At 39.9% G+C, this 20,683-nt stretch overlaps 1 protein-coding gene across 1 annotated transcript in view; it reads left to right on the forward strand.

Annotated features, from left to right (window-relative positions):
• LOC134669699 (fibrillin-2-like) overlaps nt 1-20,683 on the forward strand; it is a 125,572-nt gene that overhangs the window by 18,012 nt on the left and 86,877 nt on the right. The window contains exons 2-4 of the mRNA XM_063527378.1: nt 15,021-15,157; nt 19,153-19,235; nt 19,596-19,712. Coding sequence (XP_063383448.1) covers nt 15,021-15,157; nt 19,153-19,235; nt 19,596-19,712 — 337 coding nt within the window. The remainder of the gene's footprint in view (nt 1-15,020; nt 15,158-19,152; nt 19,236-19,595; nt 19,713-20,683) is intronic.

Genomic DNA, 20,683 nt, shown 5'->3' on the forward strand with positions numbered 1-20,683 from the left:
TGCTTAGCGGCATATCAATTATCTAAGCATGTTCATGTCACCAAACGCGCTAAAGTCTCAGTTACTTCGTTGGCTCAACGGCCCGAAGTGAATCTTGGCCTCCGACACTATAGTTAGTTCGTTGTTTTAGCATTACAAATAAGGTAAACAATCTTGATGTGTCTTTTAATTGAAAAACACATTTTAAAAATAAGTTACGGCAAATATGTAACAGTTATGAATAGAATACGATAAGTAATAGTTACTGATTTTTTAAAAGCGTTTTTCAATTAAAATACATGTCAATTCGCTTACCTTCTTTCAAATGCTAAAAAAACGAACTGTAGATTTCGCCATTCGTTCCTACCCTGTGTGGTCCGACGCCATTCAGCCGCTTGGATGTCAGATGTCACACAGGTCTTTCTGGACCTCATTGAAAATAAAACTAATATTATAAAGTCTCACTATTACTTTATAATATTAACTAGCTAAACATATAGTGTCGTATAGTATGTAGGTATTAATTAGACGAAATGGAGAGCCTGTCAAAAAGGTGTTCATATATTTAAGATCTTAGAAAAATCAGTTATTAAAAGTATTTATTATGGCATCGCAACGAAATTCCTTTGTCATATTGCTTGCATATCATAATCTTTTGACATCATAAAGCTAAAGTAACGTCGATGCGGTCAGAGAGTAAAAGTACGTAACTCAGTTCTAAGTAGTTCTATAGATTTGGTTTTTGTAAAATAAAAAAATATCTTGAGTTCACAACAATCAGAAATGTTTCAATATGAATCTTCTTTTAATTAGATGAAGTCAAGCAATAAAGTCAAAGGAAGTCTAACATTAACAATTTTTGACAAATTGTTTCGCAACAAACTAATTTGAAATAGAATAGAAATAGAAATAGAATATATATCGTTTAGAGATATCAATAATTTTGGCTGCAAGTCACGCTATAAAGAATCCTTAAAAGGCGTAAATGAGTTCCTTAAATTACATGTTTAATTACGTGATGCGATCTAACCTAATAATAGTTGGAACGCGGTCGTCGCTCCGGCCGCGTGCGTTTGTTTACCGCCACGATCAATCAACTTGATGGATGTCGTTGAGATACTTTTTTAAACTTCTGCAATTTTAATTGGGTCGCCGCTTATCAGGCAGATTCGGTAAATGTTTGCATAGATTTTTACGTAAGCTACACTTGCCGTGATTTTAAAGATCAGAATACCGTCATAAATAGACTACAATCGACAATTCGTGCTTAAGCTTTTGTACAACGATCAATTTTAATCAATAAAGATAATATTTTTGGCATACTCGTGCCTTGTACAGTCCAAGTTATTTTTTTTCTGAGTCAACTAGATCTGCGATAAAATGTGAGCAAAGGTAATCAGCTAGCTTTTTTGAGAGAAATAGCTAGCTGAATAAATATTAATAGTATTTTTCTTATTTTTTGCTTTGTCAATAAATATCTATACATATAATAAAGCTGTAGAGGGTCGAAAGTCTGTACATGGAAGATATTTGAAAAAAAGTTGGCTGGGGATACTTAGAATCGATAACAGAACACGTTCCAACAGTTTTTAGAATTTTTGTCTGTTTGTCTGTTTATCTGTTTATCTGTTTGTCTGTTTATTTGAACGCGCATCACGTGAAAACGGCTGAACGGATTTTGATACAAACTTTACTAATCTGTCGAGAAAATCTCCGGCCAGGTTATAAGCTATAAAAATTCAACCCCTAAAAGGAGGGGTAGCCACAACACTCGCTTGATTTAAGTTTGCCCCTGAATCTTATGGCGCTACTTAGGAAGGAGGGGCAAACTTTTTTCAAATATTTGCTACCACTATTGAGTACCCTGGCAAACTAACAGATGGCGCTGAATTTAATACGTCGTGACATGCATAGCCACCGAGGAAGGATTTTGCCAAATTAACTCTAAGCAGCTCTAAGTTTAGATGAGGGGGTACGAATATCAACAAATTTAATTGAATAATTATGTTGATTTAATAATACAACAAAATTAAACGACAGTAAATCAATTACCCCTCATTGCACAGTGCCATCTTTTTCACGACTGCCCAAAAAAAAAGAGAGAGAGAGAGAGAGAGAGAGAGAGAGAGAGAGTATTGTGTTTTCAGCGTTCGTGTTTGTATGTAGGTATATATATATTTATTTATGTGAGTTTCTTTACTCCACCTTAACTTCTGAATGCCTTAACCGATTTAGACGTACGATACATCATTAGAATCCTTACGTCATCTCGGGTGAGATGATGAGAGAACATGTGACGACATTATCAAACCAATATTGCGGACTTAATACGCCATATTACGCAACCTTTAGAAAAAATATCGTGCAAAGCATCGAGTAGGGTATCAAATTGAAGGGTTGTGAAAGCCGATTAATAATATATATCCAATATGTGGGTTCAAATTTGAGTTTAAGAAAGTACGAATTGACAAAAAATGTTAAGAGAAGCTAATCTCATTAAACCAAATATTATTATTGAATGGGATACTTATTAAAATACAAAGAAGGCCTGATGGACGTGGCGCGCTGCACGCGGTTCAAAGCCAGGCGCCCTCGACTTTCTCATATTAAAGTGTCGGGCGTAGCCCGATGTACGTGATGCATTGTTCGTGTTCCAAAGCCGGGTGAATTCGACTTTCTCATAGGTTCTTGAAAGTGTTGGGCGTAGCCCGATGTACGTGACACGCTGTACGCAGGCGCCCTCATAGTCAAACCTTCGGACGTAACCCGACGTACGTGGCGCGCTGATGTACGCGTTCCAAAGCCGGGCGCCTTCGGCGCCCTCATACTCAAAACGTCGGGAGTAGCCCGACGCACGTGGCGCGCTGCAGGTGGTCCAAAGCCAGGCGACTTAGACATTCTCATATTAAAAGAGACGTACGTGACACGCTGTATGGTTACCAAAGCCGGGCGCCTTCGGCGCCCTCATACTCAAGGAGTCGGGTGTAGACCAACGTACGTGACACACTGAACGCGTTCCAAAGCCGGGCGCCTTCGGCGCCCTCATACTCAAAACGTCGGGAGTAGCCCGACGCACGTGGCGCGCTGTACGCGTTCCAAAGCCGGGCGCCTTCGGCGCCCTCATACTAAAAGAGTCGGACGTAGACCGATGTACGTGACACGCTGTACGCTTGCCAAAGTTGGGTGCCGAAGGCACCCTCATACTAAAAGAGTTGAGCGTAGCCCGACCTATGTGGCGCATTGCACGCGGTCCAAAGCTAGGCGACTTCGACTTTCTCATACTAAAAGAATCTGGCGTAGCCCGACTTACGTGGCGCGCTGCACGCGGTCCAAAGCTAGGCGACTTAGACTTTCTGATACTAAAAGAGACGTACGTGACACGCTGTAATGTTACCAAAGCCACTACACGTTACGAAATTCTTATACTCAAGGAGTCGGGCGTATACCGACGTACGTGACACAATGAACGCGTTCCAAAGCCGGGCGCCTTCGGCGCCCTCATAGTCAAACCTTTGGACGTAACCCGATGTACGTGGCGCGCTTTATGCGTTCCAAAGCCGGGAGGCGCCCTCATACTAAAAGTGTCGGGCGTAGACCGCCGTACGTGACATGCTATAAGCGTTCCAAAGCCAGGCGACTTCGACTTTCTCATACTAAAAGAGACGTACGTGACACGCTGTATGGTTACCAAAGCCGGGCGCCTTCGGCGCCCTCATACTCAAGGAGTCGGGCGTAGACCGACGTACGTGACACACTGAACGCATTCCAAAGCCGGTCGCTTTCGGCGCCCTCATCCTCAAAACGTCGGGAGTTGCCCGACGCACGTGGCGCGCTGTACGCGTTCCAAAGCCGGGCGCCTTCGGCGCCCTCATACTAAAAGAGTCGGACGTAGACCGACTTACGTGGCGCGCTGCACGCGGTCCAAAGCCAGGCGACTTAGACTTTCTGATACTAAAAGAGACGTACGTGACACGCTGTATGGTTACCAAAGCCACTACACGTTACGAAATTCTTATACTCAAGGAGTCGGGCGTATACCGACGTACGTGACACAATGAACGCGTTCCAAAGCCGGGCGCCTTCGGCGCCCTCATAGTCAAACCTTCGGACGTAACCCGATGTACGTGGCGCGCTTTATGCGTTCCAAAGCCGGGAGGCGCCCTCATACTAAAAGTGTCGGGCGTAGACCGACGTACGTGACATGCTGTACGCGTTCCAAAGCCAGGCGACTTCGTCTTTCTCATACTAAAAGAGACGTACGTGACACGCTGTATGGTTACCAAAGCCGGGCGCCTTCGGCGCCCTCATACTCAAGGAGTCGGGCGTAGACCGACGTACGTGACACACTGAACGCGTTCCAAAGCCGGTCGCTTTCGGCGCCCTCATCCTCAAAACGTCGGGAGTAGCCCGACGCACGTGGCGCGGTACGCGTTCCAAAGCCGGGCGCCTTCGGCGCCCTCATACTAAAAGAGTCGGACGTAGACCAACGTACGTGACACGCTGTACGCTTGCCAAAGTTGGGCGCCGAAGGCACCCTCATACTAAAAGAGTCGAGCGTAGCCCGACCTATGTGGCGCACTGCACGCGGTCCAAAGCTAGGCGACTTCGACGTTCTCATACTAAAAGAGTCGGGCAATAAGATAGAATTCTTATCAGAAATTAGCATGCAGGAAAGGAATTTTTATATATTTAGCAGCTTACTGACACAAACCGAATTCCACGCGGGCGAAGCCGCGGGCACAGCTAGTGTTTTATATTGACATAGACTGAAATATATTATGTACTTGAACTTACGCTTCGGACGGTAGCATCTTATGATGTTTTGAATACCAGCGGACGCCGTTTAAGTTAATTTATATGTCACAAGTTGTATTTTGTCACATTTAACTTGTAGCAAAAATCCACTTACCGCACTCTACTACGCCTCGAAATCGATAGATCATCGGATTTATCGATCAATCAATCGTTAACTGTCAATGTCAGTATGGCGCCCGGCTGTCTGCTTTCATGGGTCATTCACTCTTTAACCTATTCGAGGTTCGAGGTGCGCTATGTTTTGATGCACTTACGTTACACGGGTCAGATAACTTCTTTTTTTGGTTGATTGTTGCCATGGCGATATCCCTCACTATCCCTCACCTTAGGATATTAAGTGCTTGGTCACATTTAAATGTCACTTTGTGTGTACCACAACAATATTTTCATCGTCACATTAATAAATTAGTTTGTTTCATTGTTTTTTTTGTTTATATTACTTGTATTTCTTGTTTGAATAAATATTGAAAGTGTTTGTTTCACATTTATTATAGGTAGATATAATTCTCTAGGTATAATAAATACTCAAATGAAATGAGATAGAAACTATGTTACTCACTAATATAATATTATATGTTTGAAGTTTGTTACTTGTTACAGTTGTTACAAATATAAATCTATGACCAAAGTATTTTTCATTTCAGTACTATTTTGCGAAATTGGACGTTTTAAGGTTATAGATTGTATGGAGATGGGATCGTGTTTGAAAAATACTATAAATGTAAACTTATGCTGTAATCAGTATTACATTAAAACACCAGCGTTCTGGCCTTATTTAATAGCTAACAATTTAAAACAAATTAAAAATCAAAGCCGACCTAAACACATTTCACGCTATCTTCCTAATAAATAACCCCCGACCTACAGATAACATACAAAAAACATTGGAAGCAATTCTAATCAACTGTAACTACGAGTTAAACGGTGTAAAATTTATGACCGTGATTAGAGAATGTTAATTAATGAATATGATTAAATTTCGAACTTGGCTTACGGCACTGCCGTGCCACTTTTATTTGTTTTTGTTAATTTGACTTTCATTCCAGTAAGATGGGTACCTTCCTAAGCTTATATAGGTTTAGGTACTTATCAAAGTGTGAATCTATTTTAAACGTATTGAATTGATGAGATCGAGAACAAGATATGTAACATTTTGCCTAGGCCCTCGCCCACCGAGGGTTCCGTACTTTTTAGTGTTTGTTGTTATAGCGGCAACAGAAATACATCATCTGTGAAAATTTCAACTGTCTATCACGGTTCACGCCAGACAGATGGACAGACGGGCAGTGGAGACTTAGTAATAGGGTCCTGTTTTTACCCTTTGGGTACGGAACCCTAAAACCACAAACCCTTAACAAAATTGTCAGAGACGCTCAAACGCCGGTCCAATGAATTAAAACACATCTAACACAATTCACATACACTTAGCTGCAAAAGTGCTCGCTGTTCACTCGTCAAATTATGTATATCCCATTAAAATAAGGCTAGTAGGAACACATATCTTCGAAGTGACCGCACTTTTGTCCCCTTAGTAACATGGTACCAGCGCAATTCGATCAACTCCGATCCCTCGTAGATCAAACGCGTGCGCTTTAAACACACTTGACTGGCATTGTGAACTTTATATCAAAGTCATAATGTCCAAATTACCAGTGGACTTATTTGTATAGATCATCGCTTGTTGACATCCTAATTGACATAAGACCGGCTTTGACAGTAGTAACTATTTTGAGCTGTTACGTAATTTATCATGCTTACTGTCGTGTAGCTGTCAAAACAAATCTGTTACTAATAGTAACACATATGTGCTTGAGGTAAATAGCATGACTTGACACTTTTTACTCCATTTGTTTTATGCTTATCAATTAGTTTTCGGTATGACAGCTTCACAGATTTTAGTTAGGTTTCTTTCAGTTAGGATTAGCGTGTGATATTAAACAATATAATAAAGGACAATTTTAAACCCATGAACTTAGTCTTACTAAGCTCAATGCCGCGTCATAGGTATTAGGATTACTAGATATATGTAGAGATCGAATAGGTCTATGAATTCTATGATCGACTTCAAATGTAGGACCATCAGTTTTAAAATCACATATCACATATGTATAACAATCGAATTATCTTAGCGGGCGAGGTATCAAAATTATTTTATTATTAGGATAATAAGGTCGATGTGGTCGATGGGTCGATGAGGTCCAGAAATACCTGTGTGACATCCAAGCGGCTAAATGGCATCGGATCGCACAGGACAGGAATGAATGGCGAAATCTAGTGTCGGAAGCCAAGATCCACTTCGGGTCGCTGAGCCAGCGTAGTAAGATTACAAGGTTATTCCTAATTTTTAGGGTTCCGTACCCAAAGAGTAAAACGGGACCCTATTACTAAGACTTCGCTGTCCGTCTGTCCGTCTGTCTGTCACCAGGCTGTATCTTACGAACCGTGATAGCTAGACAGTTGAAATTTTCACAGATGATGTATTTCTGTTGCCGCTATAACAACAAATACTAAAAACAGAATAAAATAAAGATTTAAGTGGGGCTCCCATACAGCAAACGTGATTTTTGACAAAAGTTAAGCAACGTCGGGCGTGGTCAGTACTTGGATGGGTGACCGTTTTCTTTTTGCATTTTTTTCCGTTTTTTATTTTTGGTTTATGGTACGGAACCCTTCGTGCGCGAGTCCGACTCGCACTTGCCCGGTTTTTATTTTTATCACCTCGTCCGGTTAGTTACTTTTGCTACTGACTAAATAAGTCGGATTCAATCGCCTGTGCCGTCGCGTGATAAGCTAGGATTAGCCTCAACCCCCAACCCGCAGTCTAGTGTTTGTCTAAGGTCGAATTTAGGGCTTCCGCACGTGTTTATATCGTTTATCCCCTCCATATTAAGACCGTCAAGCTGAAATGGGACTGAGCTGGCCCACAGGGGTAGGCCAAAAGTTCCGCAAGATGAGCGAGCTGGTGGGCCCAGGCGGAGATGGCAAGAAGTCCTGGGTGCCGAGCCAAGATGCCAATCGTACGCTCCGTAGCGAACGATACGGTAATAAATAAACGATTGGCTTCTAAGCTGCCTAACCGGGAGGTAAATCTGAACGGCAGGCCGTAGTTTGCCCAAAACCGAGACGTATGGAGATCGAGGGGGGATGCCTTTGCCCAGCACTGGTACACTATGTCAATCCCTTCCTATTAGTTTCTGTTATTGGGATTTCCAAAATTTTCTGTTGTAATCCATATATGCCTCTCTTATCCATTATGGAATCTTGAAATGAGACTTACATACTATCGACTGGGATGTGGACCGTGATTACCTTTTGTATTGTTTTCGAATTAACCGTGAATCATTCAAAACTGTTAATCTTGAAATTGATTTTATTTTTGAGCCGTTCCACAATACTTTTGATAAATCCTAGTCATCATTTAACCACACAAGATAAAAAGCTTGTGTAATTCGATCGCGTATGAAATACTTAAAACTATTATGTATTAATGAAATTATCTCGTCATATGAAACAGGAATGCGGCAGTAGTTAAGTACACATATTCTGTAATACAAAATAGCCCTTAAGGATTTGAAATAAAGCTTATAATTCCCGTGATTTGACGTGCGATGGGATACTGACGCATAACAGATGACGGGAGAGTTGTTTACAATAACATACAATAATCTAGAGTAAGTACTTACATGTTTCACTCCTCTATCGTAAATGATGCTATTATGATACGACATATGAGTGTAAAACGGTGTGACTTTGAAAGCGCAGGCAGGAGTGTTTGGGGAAAGTTCTTTATAATCGGAGTAGGTATAACCTAAGAATTAGGTTATGACAGAAACTTATGTATGAATAGATATCTACCAAGTCTTCTTGAGCTTACTGTGGGACTTAGTCAAACTGAGTAAGAATGTCCTATAATATTTATTTTATTTATTTATTTATACCCTTAAATTTATTATATGAACGTTGAAACTAATAATGCTATCAGTATCAGTTATCTCCTCAGCCATTTTACTTTCTCAGAATTTTAAAGAATCCTTCCTTCTTAGTGGTGCACTCTTGACAGAGTTGTCGTGGTCGTATCATGGTCGATTTCTGCGCTACCGCAGTTCTTGCGATCCGTCGCCATATGGCTGTTTTTGGTGGAGTGGGAGCAATCATTTTATATTTCCTGTGATGGACTTCCATCCATCCATGTGAGGTCCGTCCATCGTGTTAGGGAACGGCCACGAGATCTTTTGCCGTCGCCTCTCCCTTGCACCACCAAGCGTTCCATGGAGTCCTCGTTACGAGTGATGTGTCCAAAGAATTTGAGGATTCGCAGTTGCACAGTCGACGATAAACTGGACTGTAAAATAAACGTCATTATAGTTCATAGGTCACACGTAGCGTAGGTTTCTTCATAATATCACCATGAAACGGTATAAAAACTTAGCTATCTTGTTTTGTGAATCAGTACTGTTATATTCTAGTAAAATATTGGTCTGTGTTATGTTTTTTCTCAGTTGGTTTGGCAGTGGCAAACTCTACTCATATTCACTGCAATATCTTACCCACACATGATGATAAAGTGAAAAGCACACAATCCATGCGTATGTTTACTCTCGCCAGATGTTCGTTGCTCCACATCGTTGGCCTATCTGCGTAAGGCGTACATTCCTTCATCTTGTCTGACAATGGTCACAATCAAGCGCGTTCAGCTTTTAAACTCGATGGACTTTTAACGTGTTACTTTTACTGTTTTGATATTTAGGCCCGGTAAAAGTTATAAGCAAACATTAATATGGCCATGAACTAAGCCACTTAAACTATAGGAAAAGAGGGAAATATATTATATAGATTCTTCTTAATGGTTTTGGGTCAAATAGGGGTTCAATTTTCATGTTGGTAAGTTCTTCGGTTCTTAGGATAGAACATATTTATTTGGCGTAAAACATCGTATGTGCCTTCATAAAAACAATCGGCCTGGAAGTAAAGCAGTTGATGCCGCTCAACATTCGAGGCAAACTATTCACGCGAAGTATTCAATCAGTGAATTGCTTTTTATCACCATAGAAAGTAAGTAAGTCGGTCGGTCACCGTAACTGTTTATTCCAGACTCTCTCGGAACTCAGGAATAAAGTCTCCCAACTATGCTATCACTTACGATTCGCGCTTTATCTCAGGAAAACCAGTATAAGTATGAATTTTAATGGTACACATCTGTTAGGGATCTCGAGGTCAAGATATGCCCGAGTAGATCACAGTCGGGGCAAACTGAATAGTGAATATGGGAGTATAGCAAGCACCCACAGCCTGAGTCACGCTGCCCACGCGCTTACAACATCGCTCATTGTCAGTTATTCGCTCCATTATCTGCGTATTGTTTTCTATTGTAATGACGGCTTCCTTACACGGAGATTGATTTAAGGAATTTACAGAAGCGGAGTAAGTTTGGTCATGTCGGCGCGGCCTTTTTCGGGCTGTGTTCCAAATTCACGTTTTTTTACTTAAATAGTTTTTGATGCCTGACATTCAATATATTTGTACCGAAATAGTTCAAGTTCAATCTAGTATCAAGTTATGCTCAATATTTTGATTAATAGCCTGAGATATGCTTCGTAAAGTCACAATCTGATCCCGATTACCAACTATAAAATAAAATTGGTTGTATATTTTCGATCCGATAAGACACTGAAAGTATAAAATGACACATGCAGATGTCGATATCTACAGCTTATTAAATACGCTATCTACGGTTAGGTCAGGTCAGTGTCATGAAACAACTATGAAATAGGAATCTTGACACAGTTCTCTCATGAATGGAAATATGAGATTCAATATAAATTAAATACCTATATACAGGAATACATATCATATACGAAAGGAAATGTACCTAACATTTGTAGACTTCGAAAAAGCCTTTGATACGCTAAGGTGGGCTAGTATCTGGAACAGGCTGCGTGAAGTTGGTGTCCCCGAGAAAATCACTAACCTCATAAAGGCTATCTACAAGAATTACTCTTGTAGAGTGACGCACAATGGCCTCGTCTCGGAGGATATTCAAGTAAATGCTGGTGTGCGACAAGGGTATCTTCTTTCTCCTCTCCTCCTCCTTGTTGTTCTCGATGGCATCATGCATCAAACAATTGACAATAAGCGCCGCGGCATAGAGTGGGGACTGTCCAACATCTTAGAAGATCTGGACTATGCCGATGATCTATGCCTGCTGAGCCACACACGTGCTGATATGCAAGCCAAGCTGGACGACCTTCGAAGTGAGGCAATGAAGGCGGGACTCAAAGTCAACACCCGGAAGACACAGGAGATGAGGTGCAGGGACACAAGTACCGTGCCGCTCCTTATTGGCACAGAGGCTGTGGAGCAAGTCCACAAATTTACTTACCTCGGAAGCGTCGTGTCGGAAACTGGAGGGACCGAAGAGGACATCGCTTCGAGAATAGCCAAAGCAAGAGCAACTTTCGCACAGCTCCGCCCCGTATGGCAATCAAGTAAACTGACACGGAGAGTCAAGCTCAGAATATTCCGGTCAAACGTAAAAACCGTACTGCTATATGGGTGCGAGACGTGGAAGGTCACAAAAGACATCTCGCGCCAGCTTCAAGTTTGTATCAACCGCTGCCTCCGCCGCATTCTCGGTATATACTGGCCCGAGAAAATTTCTAATGCCAACCTGTGGAGATGCTGCAATGAGACCCCGATCGACCAGCAGATCAAGCGCCGGAAATGGAGTTGGATTGGGCATACACTCCGAAGGGATCCTGACCACATACCAAGGCAAGCCCTCGACGGGAATCCCCAAGGAAAGAGGAAACGTTGCCGCCCAAAACAGACCTGGCGCCGGACTATTGTTGCAGAGGCGAAGGCTATCGGGAAGACTTGGAGCGAACTCAAGCACGAAGCTCAAGACCGATCCAGATGGCGGCGCACTGTGGACGCCCTCTGCCCCACCTAGGGGACATAGGACAATAAGTCAAAGTCAAGTAAGTCAAAGGAAAAGCCCTTCAGTGCCTAGGGCGGGGATCTGATCGGAAACAGTGTTTTCTGCCCGAGTCACGCATGAGTATAATGAGATAATAGTAGCTATACAATCTCTTAAAGGCTTATACGCTCTTTTGGTCTTAACTCAGGTGCTTTCGGGATACATTCAATATTTTAAATCTAGTGTAATTTCGGTACCGGTTACGTCACGGCTACGTATTTAGATGTAGCCCAAGCCCACATGTATACAAGTGAAATAGTGCGCGGGGTCATCGCTTCGTTATCATTTCGGCACGGATTTTGTGCCCCCGACCCGCTCTTCATTTCTCCCCCTCCTTGTAAAGCAAAACTTCTATATTTATGTTATGTCATACATTTTTGTCTGCAAGTTACACTTAGGAGTTTTTAAAATCCAAATTCTGGTGAGATAGAGGTCACACTTAGCTGAGCATTTGTAAACTTAAATTTATAAAAAAATGCCAATGATCAGTTAATTTTACGTGCTATTAAGGCTTAATTTATAATTCTAATATAAACGTAGGAATTTCGAAGCCTGAATATAGGATCTAAAGATGCGTTCCTTCAGAGTAAGGGTAACGGAAGCTAGGTACCTACTCTTTTGGTTTTACTGATAACCCTAGATTGTGTTGAAAGAGTTAGGCAAAATAATCTTACTGGAATTTTCAGAACTATTTAAGGAATACTAACCTTTCGGAAGTGACAATCTGAACAAATCTTTGTTTCTCTATGAAACCAAGAAATTATTATAATTCAATATCTCTATCAAAACCAGTCTCTGTCAACCAAGTAAAATGTATCATACAACTATCGATCAAAACATGACGTTTGTATATAATCTTTCTTATAACTGACCTACTGTTTCAAACATGATTGCACTTTCAATTGCTTTAACCAATTTGAAACTTTAATCCATCTCAATTCCAAGTTGTCATTTCTGAACACTGACCACCACTTTGGGATTCACTATCAAATGTAGGTAAGTACAGGATAATCAGCACCACTGATTATTTGAGACATCTTTTTATAGCTATGAAAAAAGTCAAAAGGTATAGTCGAATCTAGACTCCGAGCATGCAAAGTTTTCACGACAAACTCTCGCTCAGTAAATGTGGAATTGCACGCAGGCTTAGCGGGAGTTATAGAAAAAGCGTTTTCCCTAGAGAGTTATGAAGTTTCTAATACCATAAATAACAGTTTTTTGTCTTTATACTTCATTTTTGGATCGCAAGTGTGATGAAAAACATTGTGTGTAACTCGGGGCGTAATAATATTGCAAACTCGAGTCTATAAATCGCTCCGGCAAGCCGTCGCGATTTAACTTACTCTCGTTTGCAATATTTAACTTACGCCCCATGTTGCACAATGTACTAATTTTATTTCGTGCCCTTACACTATTATTGCTAAGTCAGCGCAAACCTAGCGTAGACAGAAAAAAAGGAGGCCAATTCTACTTACATTTGATGTAAAAATAATGTAATTTTGTTATCATTCGAATTATGTACCTCCAACTGGGGTTTCATTTGGGTTCCATTCCTCAGGGACTGAAATTGGCTCGAAGGGGTTACGCTGCAGAGTAACAATGTCGCACGGCTTTTTATAAGAACATAACCCGAACATACGACTGACCGTGTGTCTAGATGAGTTTGTTGAGACTATGTAGGTATATTCTACGCATGTCAAGAACCTTATAGAAACCAGAAATAAGGAATGCAAGTTACATAACATCGGCTAGCATGGCCCTGGCGGGAATTAGGCTAAACGGGAGCGTTTCGGTACTGACCTGGTTACTGTCGATAAACAACTCTATGCACTCGCTGATAACTGCCCGAGATAAATCTTCCTATATTTAGGTATCTGCATTCGTTATCTCTTGTTTTTACGCGTGTAATTTAATAAAGCTCGAATGTGTCCGGTTTATAATTGGATTTTGGTTGTAATTTGACTGAAAATTTTGTTTTAATGTGCGGTGCTTAATGTTTCTACTGAAAGTATAATATATGTAGTTTGTCAAAGAACTGTCTCATTTCAATCATAGACGGGGAGAATCATACTAAGTATCTTTTTCTCTTACACTAGTATTAGCAAAAGAACAGGATGAGTTAATCGTAGTTTTCCTGGTTCTTACTGACTGACAAATTGGTTTGACCAACTAAATATAGTTACAGTTTTGGTTTAAAATTTTTCTAATGTCATTCGCTATCTTAAATTTCTTAGCATTTTACCTAAGCTTTGAGTCAATCGGTTAATGTTACAGGCCAAACCAACTACAAAATGATTTTCTGCATTGCGATTGCGAGTTGATTAAGTATGTAGTAACATATAGGATTCATGGCAAAATTCTGGCATGGCATATGGTAAAATTCTAGGATGATTTCACCATTAGGCCTATTCATCCGCTAGTGGTGTTTGCAAAATTAATTAACTATAATATTTGTGTACGTGGTTGAGTGAAATATTTTATGGCAATAATGACCCTACCATATGATGTGTCCATTAATTTCATTCATAACCGCGGCACGTCACGGCGTTGGTTGATAAGGAATTAAGTCATTGTTCTCGTATCTTTTGGCGGCAAACCCGTTCGTTTATTTGATAAGTACCTATATCGGGTTAGATGTGGTGGTTCAAGGATGTTAAGTAGCATATAACATATGATGAACTCGTGATTCATTAATAAAATGTATCTTTATATCGCGTTATCAAGAATGATTGTCATTAATATATTTTAGTAGTGTTTTTTATCAATAAAATTATGAAACGGGCATATATTTTTATTCACATCCTATTATATATTTAGCCCACAGTTAACATTTTTTTCAGTCATGCTCCCAGTATTTAGAAGCCATATCCACATCTAGTGAAAAATCTGAATCCGAATACTTGGAAATGGCGACTGGCATTTGCAGCCTCGCTGAGTCTTTAGAAGACAAGTCTTGGGGCTGATTTAACGGCGCGCGAACTCGCATGCGATTAGTTACATTGCGGAAATGCGGAGTATTGGTTACATCCAATTCACCCCACCGATCAAAACGGTATGAAACTCGCATGCGAGGTCACGCATCGTCTAAGGGCTCATTTAGACGGTGCAAGAACTCGTATGCGAGTTTCATTACATTGCGGTTTTTGATCGGTCGGTTGAATTGGACGTAACCAACGGTCTGCAATGTAATTAAAATCGCATGCGAGTTCGCGCACCGTCTAAATCAGCCCTTAATGTGTTGTTTTTCCAGGGTCATGGTGTCAAGATGACAGCGTGGCTGTTCTTCCTGGCGGCCGCGTGCGCCGCCGAGCCGCTGCATAGCACGCCGCGCACGCGACACTGGCGCGGCGCCCGGCCTTTCGACAACGCGCCCCAGCACTTTGTGGGGTAAGTCTTGTCAGCCCACTGCGCTATAGTTCGTTTTTTAGTATAAGAAAGAAGGTAAAGTGATCTTGACATGTTGTTGAAGTTGAAGTCAAGATTGATTACCTTCTTTCTAATGCTAAAAAAAGAATTATAGTACGGACTCGTCGATATCGATCGATCGTGCGTGATCGACGAGCCAATATAAATTGACGAGGGTACTACGTAAAAAATTAGTAAAAACTATTTTATTTTAAAACGCGTCAAACACAACGTCAAACAAACAAATCAAACATTCTTTGACTATGTAATTGAAGAATGTTTAGTTTGCCTGATAGTAGAATGCAAATTGTTACCGGAGAGTGACTACCGCGCCGATCCCTTCGTGTTTTTGTAATCTCATATTGCTTACCATGCAAGCTCAGGCGAACGAAAGCTCATAAAACCACTGTGACTAAGACCTCACGATCCTTCACAACTGTGCGTTACGGAAAATCGTGCTTAGGTACTTGGTTCGTGCAAGAACTCAACTCGCTTGCACTCAGTAGGTACAAGTGGAATATAAGGATTGCACGCGCCTTGACGCGATCTGTCGGTCTCTTCTGGTCATCGGCGTAATACGATGCGTTAATTTGAGACCTACGTTATTTACGTTACTAATGTTTGCATTTCTGCACAATAAAAGTATTGTTTTAGATTGAATAATGCTTACACAGAAATGGTAATAAATATACTCATTAAGTCAATATAAAAACGTCTGTAATCTAAATAGGAAGTCATGTAAGAGTTTGACTTGACTAATGTTACTCAAAAAATATCAAAGGCCCATTTGATATCTAATTTCTAAACTAAAAACATAGGTCGTATTTTAAGTCTCAAGAACATTCCTGGAATAAACTAACACGACCAGTTCTATTCAGGAAGTTATTACTTCCGATGTAAGATTTAACCCACTATCGTTTATAAGATGTCTCAATTGGACTTTGCGTCACCCGGGATATCCGAATTTATTATTCTTTAGTCACAGTCCGTGGGGGCATAAGATATAAACTATACTTTTTCTTTAAATGCAATTAAAATGGGTTATTGAGCTGGCGAGCGATTGACACAGCCAAAGCCATACTGCATTGGTGTCTATGGTCTCGGGTAGACACCGTACGCTGTGTACAGTGCTAATATAAATGTTTCTGCATTTTCACACGTGATGCCCTGTAGCATGCAGCTTGCGGCGTCCACTGGACCTGAAAATGTATAACCCAATATCAATTATGTGTAATCAAAGATCAAATTTAAATTGATTTCTACGCTTAGGTACTAAGAAATTAGAATACCTAAATTATAACATTCACAAACGGTTAATGCCTGTCAAAATGCGGCATTCGAGTTTCAAAAACCTAATCCTGATTCGATATTGATTACATAATGTAATCAACACATAATTTACATAATGAATGATGTATGTAATTTACATAGTATCTCACTCATACTTACTCACACAAGGGAGATGTACACAGTCGGTTTCCTAACATATTAAGTATCCACTTTTCTAGACAATTGGTATGGCACACTTGTACTACGAGTGGTACTACGAGTAACATCAAATCATTATTATAAGAAGATCAGATGTTAAAGTTCTTATGCCGCTCCAGGACAAGCCCGGTAGTCGCGAGCGTGAAATTCACCCACGCATGCGCCCACGCATATCACTTTACTACATTTCGGCCGTCAATCCGAGAGTTGGATTACACTCATTGTTGATGTTTCTGAATGGACGGACGATACCCTGACTCACTGTTGAACGAACGCGAACATCACACTAGGAAGTAGGAAGGAACGCAGTTAAAGGGCATTTTTAGGGTTCCGTACCCAAAGGGTAAAACGGGACCCTATTACTAAGACTTCGCTGTCCGTCCGTCCGTCCGTCTGTCACCAGGCTGTATCTCACGAACCGTGATAGCTAGACAGTTGAAATTTTCACAGATGATGTATTTCTGTTGCCGCTATAACAACAAATACCAAAAACAGAATAAAATAAAGATTTAAATGGGGCTCCCATACAACAAACGTGATTTTTGACCAAAGTTAAGCAACGTCGGGAGGGGTCAGTACTTGGATGGGTGACCGTTTTCTTTTTGCTTTTTTTTGTTTTTTTTTTTGCATTATGGTACGGAACCCTTCGTGCGCGAGTCCGACTCGCACTTGCCCGGTTTTTTGGATATAATATATATATTTTCGACCGATTGGCTTTACAGCTTGATCTGTACGTAAGTTTTGTACTCGTTATGAATGCTATTATCTTAAGTTATAATTTTAAATTATGGTAACACTGGTTAAAAGGCCTATCGTTCTAGGCTTGATACGTCATAGACCAAAGTGTGTAAGTACCTAAATTTGATAAACTCATCTAAATTAGACACCGAAGCCGTGCCGTGGGCTTTCCCTTCTTGCTTAATTGACAGCGTTGCTAGCACGAAAATAATAGAGGAGATAAATTCGACTAGTATAATTTACGGTTAACAACCTATAAGCGCTAATTGCGCTAAGTGCAAAAGAAAAAAAAGCAATTGCTAGCACTAATTATATGGTATTTTAAAAAAAGGCTAATCTTATGTCGTTATTTTTGCATGACTATTCGTTCGACTGTATGTTAACTAGTAGTATCATAGTAAACTATCTGCGTAGAGTTGTACGTACTGCGCTGAATTTGATAAGACTCAGGATTTCGACACAAGGTCTTCATATCAGCCTACTAACCTTTGAATTAGCCCATTATTTCTAAGAGCCGTGCCGAATCCATCTTACGCCTCATATAGCCAGCAGAAGTTGCTAAGGTGATATCTCAAAACGAACTAAACCCACGTTATTGTCAAATGCATAAGAGCGTGTGTAGGTCATTTTGAACCCGCTTTGGTACTCCTGCTGCTGATTGTATGCTACAGGGGACAATTACACCACAAGGTTACTTTGCTAATAAATCATGCTTGTAAAGCTTTGGCCAGTAAGGCGTAATTGTTGTATTGGTCAAACTATGACAACTATTGTGTGATGATTTATAACACCATTTATATTAGTCAGGTGATAAAAAATCTGTGTTAATTTGATAAATACAGCTCCATATTTTTACGTTAATTCTGATATAGTGTTATTTAAACAAATTACAGACACCTACATTACTCGCGATTTGGATTGAGTCATTGTGTCAAGATAAACAGAATTCGTTATTTGATCTTGTATGTAAAGTTAGACGACACGTGCTCCAGACGACCTTATAAGATGAACTTGTATCGTGCTCATATTTCGGAATACCAACCGTGGAAAAGTTATTCCGATAAAACGCAATGAAAAATAACATGACACCGATTCTTTGTCTTTGAATCTGGCGCACACTGGTACTTGTGTTTATTGAGGTTGTGAGCCCTTTCATACTTGCGTGATTTTCTGCACTTATAAGCGCTTATTGGAATTAGAGCTTGAAGCAGAATAAAAAGATACATTTTCCGGAAGGTACTCTTGAGAGTAGGTACTTACTACTTCCTATACGCTCACATCAACTTTATGAAATAGGCACAGAAATATAATAGTAGTAGGTATACAATTAAATACAATCTATAGATAAAAGCTTATTTCGTTATTAATTAAATTTAACAAAATGTTTTGTTTTTTTTTAGAAACACAAACGTCGGAGTACTGTGCTATTTATTCTTGAAGCCCGTTTATGAATAAAGAAATTAATTTTAAAGCTCTCCTTTTATTTCTTAAATGTTGCATATGACAATAACGATGTTTGATATAATGATTAACGAGAATGACAATGAGTTATATGTACTTGGTCAAGCAGATCTTGTCAGTAGAGAAAGGCGGCAAATTTTAAAAATGTAGGCGCGAAGAGATATCGTTTCATAGAAAATTTGAATATCGCGCCTTTTTCTCTGGCAACATTTGCTTGACCATCTATAACTGCCTACTTACAATTTACATGTTTATCTACATACCCATATTTTATTTTATTTCTTTACCAGGCCGCACGTTTGCCGCAGTCGCAACAGCACGCATTGCTGTCCAGGGTGGACGTCGAGACCTAACTCCTTACTATGTGTAGTCCGTAAGTATCCCAATTTCACCACTGTAGTCTCATCCCAATATTGAAATTTGGCACACAGGTAAATTATAAGGTGGGAAGAGACATAATAAGATAATTTTATGCCTTTTAATTTACTGCCTAATCGTATTTAAGGAGGGTTACAGTATTTGAGTTGTGGGCGTGAAGATTAGGGTTAGGTATTTAAACAACTCCTTCGCGGAGGGTCGGCGAACTTTGCGTAATACTTAATTGAAGGGCTGTTTACAAAAACAACATAAACGATTAACAATGTTCTTAAAAAAGTGTAAACCGCTCTAAGCAGTTATGTTGTTTTTGTAAACATCCCTTCAATTATTAATTATTTACTGTTTCTTTCCTCAGCGCTATGTCGACCGGACTGCGGGTCGCCAGGGGCCTGCATAGCACCCAACATGTGCCGCTGCCCCAGCGGCGTGGAGGCGCCATCTTGCCTACAGGGCGGCGCTTACCCTTATCCCGGTAAACCCCCCTTTTTTTGTATCTTTATTTAACCATTATTTGATGATAAAAGTGACGAATAAGTATTGTTCAATCAATCAATCAATCAATCAATCAATCAATATCATTTATTTGCAAGAATACTTAATTATAGTTACAGGATGTTCTTGTAGAATATTGTACAGCATTCTATCGTACTTTAACGATGCGCAAATTTTGATATTACCTAACAATAATTTTCAGTCTTGCACATATGCGAGACAGAAAATGCTTATATTATTGAATTTAATTTTAATACATGCAATAACAATTACTCTAAAATAAATTTCACTCTAAAATTTGTATAGCACATGTCATTACTTCATCAATTGGACTATTATTAATACATCACATTACATTGGTTGATTATCATTACATTACATAAAATTTAAATTGAATTAGATTATAATAAATAATATTAATTATTTGCATTATTGTGCTCAATATATTCCTTGACACTATAAAAACAATGTTCTAACAGAAAGCTTGTCATTTTCTTCCTGAATTCAGTTATTTTTAGACGTCTGAAATCAACAGGCACACTGTTGTATATCAGGATACACATATTATAGGCATTATTTTTGTATATTGCCGTGTTGCATCTTGGCTGATATATTAGATTTTGATATTGGGACCTCTGAGTTCCTGAGAAGAACTCAGATCTCATTTTAAATATATCTGGGCGATTCTTTACAAATAGACACGCCTTTAAAATATACATGCAAGGTAATGGTAATATGTTTAATTCCTTAAAGAGTGTGTTCTTGTTTATTGCATTCTTATGCATTTTATGTGTATGAAATGTTCAATTAATATGTAAGTAGTTGTTGTTCAACCGCTCGTGCTAATACCTATCAATTGAGCGTTGCGAGGGTTTCAAAGCACGAGGGTTAAATAAAATTTTCATCACACTTGCTCGGAAAAGATGTATTTACACGTAGGGCTTGCGGGCG

This window comes from Cydia fagiglandana, chromosome 12, assembly GCF_963556715.1.
Source record: "Cydia fagiglandana chromosome 12, ilCydFagi1.1, whole genome shotgun sequence".
NCBI classification, from domain to species: domain Eukaryota; kingdom Metazoa; phylum Arthropoda; class Insecta; order Lepidoptera; family Tortricidae; genus Cydia; species Cydia fagiglandana.